Source organism: Chenopodium album, chromosome 4 (assembly GCF_948465745.1).
Source record: "Chenopodium album chromosome 4, dcCheAlbu1.1, whole genome shotgun sequence".
NCBI classification, from domain to species: Eukaryota; Viridiplantae; Streptophyta; class Magnoliopsida; order Caryophyllales; family Amaranthaceae; genus Chenopodium; species Chenopodium album.
This window is the reverse complement of record NC_137837.1, coordinates 53,151,267-53,152,745: the sequence shown is the minus strand read 5'-3', so window position 1 is coordinate 53,152,745 and position 1,479 is coordinate 53,151,267. Positions and strand designations below refer to the sequence as shown.

General features: G+C 35.7%; 1 protein-coding gene across 1 annotated transcript; it reads left to right on the top strand.

Moving 5' to 3' along the window:
• Positions 1–665: 665 nt before the first annotated feature.
• On the top strand, positions 666–1,193 carry LOC145627918 (uncharacterized). Its single transcript, XM_081680259.1, has one exon. The coding sequence runs from the start codon at positions 666–668 to the stop codon at positions 1,191–1,193; it is 528 nt and encodes a 175-aa protein (XP_081536385.1).
• Positions 1,194–1,479: the final 286 nt, after the last annotated feature.

The following is a 1,479-nucleotide window of genomic DNA, read 5'->3' as shown; positions in this document are numbered from 1 at the left end:
TAGTGGAAGAAGATGATGCAATTGAATTATGCTTGACTGAAGGATGTGCCATCCAGATGCCTCATGTTATTCGAAAATTATTTGCTACAATACTTATTTTTTTATCAGCCTAGCAATCCTTTGTCTTTGTGGTCAAAATATTATGATTTTTTTTCAAAGGATTACCGATACAAATATCCTACGGATGCTGCAAGAGTGAAACAATTAACCATAAGATCAGTTGAGTCAATGGGAAGTTCGTTGAAAGCTTTTGGGTTACATAATTTATTAGAAGATTATGGTAATGCTATACATTTTACAAAAGATATAGAAGATGCGTTGAATGCTCCTACCACCAGAGTGTTTAGAATGTAAAAATAATTTAAATCAGGCTCAACGAGTTGCATTCGATGTCATAATGGATCATGTTACAAAGGGAAAGCTTGGTGCCTTTTTCATAGATGGTCCTAGTGGGATGGGGAAAATTGTTTTTATATAATGCTCTATATGAAAAAATCAAATTAATGAATAAGATTTTACCAACAGGTACTTCGGGTATTGCTGCAGCTAATATTACTTCAGGAAGAACTGCACATTCACGGTTTAAAATCTCTTTAGATCCTTCGGGCTCACTTGCTTGTAATGTTTCTAAGTAGGGAAGTCTAGCTGCACTTTTAAGGGAAACAATGTTGATTATTTGGGATGAAGCTTCTATGGCTAAAAAGGAAAATATCGAATCCCTCCATTCGCTACACAGAGATATTTGCAATTCAAGTGTATTATTTAGAGGCAAATTAGTAGTTTTTGGTGGGGATTTTAGACAAGTTCTTCCAATTATTCCACGCAAATCACAGCGAGAAGCAGTTGCTGCAAGTTTAGTTAGTTCTGCTCTGTGGCCACAACTGCTGAAGTTCAGGCTTACTGAAAACTTAAGGGCTAGAGATGATCCTACAGATGTAGCTTTTCTGTTGGCACTAGGAAATGGTGAATTGCAAAACACGGAGGATGCGTTTGTTGAGCTGCCATCGAATATTGTTCAGCCTTGTTGTATTGGAATAGATGATGATGTACATCTAACAGCTGTAGCATTTCCAGAAATGGATATGTTTCCATTCAGTTCAGATATTTTTACTACAAGAGCTATATTGACACTAATGAATGAGGATGTTGATGACATAAATTCAAGTTTTGCAAATTCCCGGGTGAATCGGTAGTATATAAAAGCTATGACACTATGATTGATGAATATTGTGCCGTATATCCTACTGAATTTCTAAATAAACTTTTCCCTTGTGGTATGAGTCCTCATGAGCTTGAGCTGAAAGTTAATAGTCCTGTTATTCTGTTAAGAAACCTTATGCCATCATCTAGTTTTTGTAATGGAATAAGACTCATATGTAAACGATTTTTTCGTAATCTCATCGAGTGTGTTATTGCTGTTGGACATAATAAAGGTCAACATGTTTTGATTCCAAGAATGTCCTTACGCCCATCAAATTT

Bases quoted from the DNA above. Each gene is read 5' to 3' on its own strand.
- LOC145627918 (XM_081680259.1), top strand. From the start codon at position 666: ATGTTGATTATTTGGGATGAAGCTTCTATGGCTAAAAAGGAAAATATC.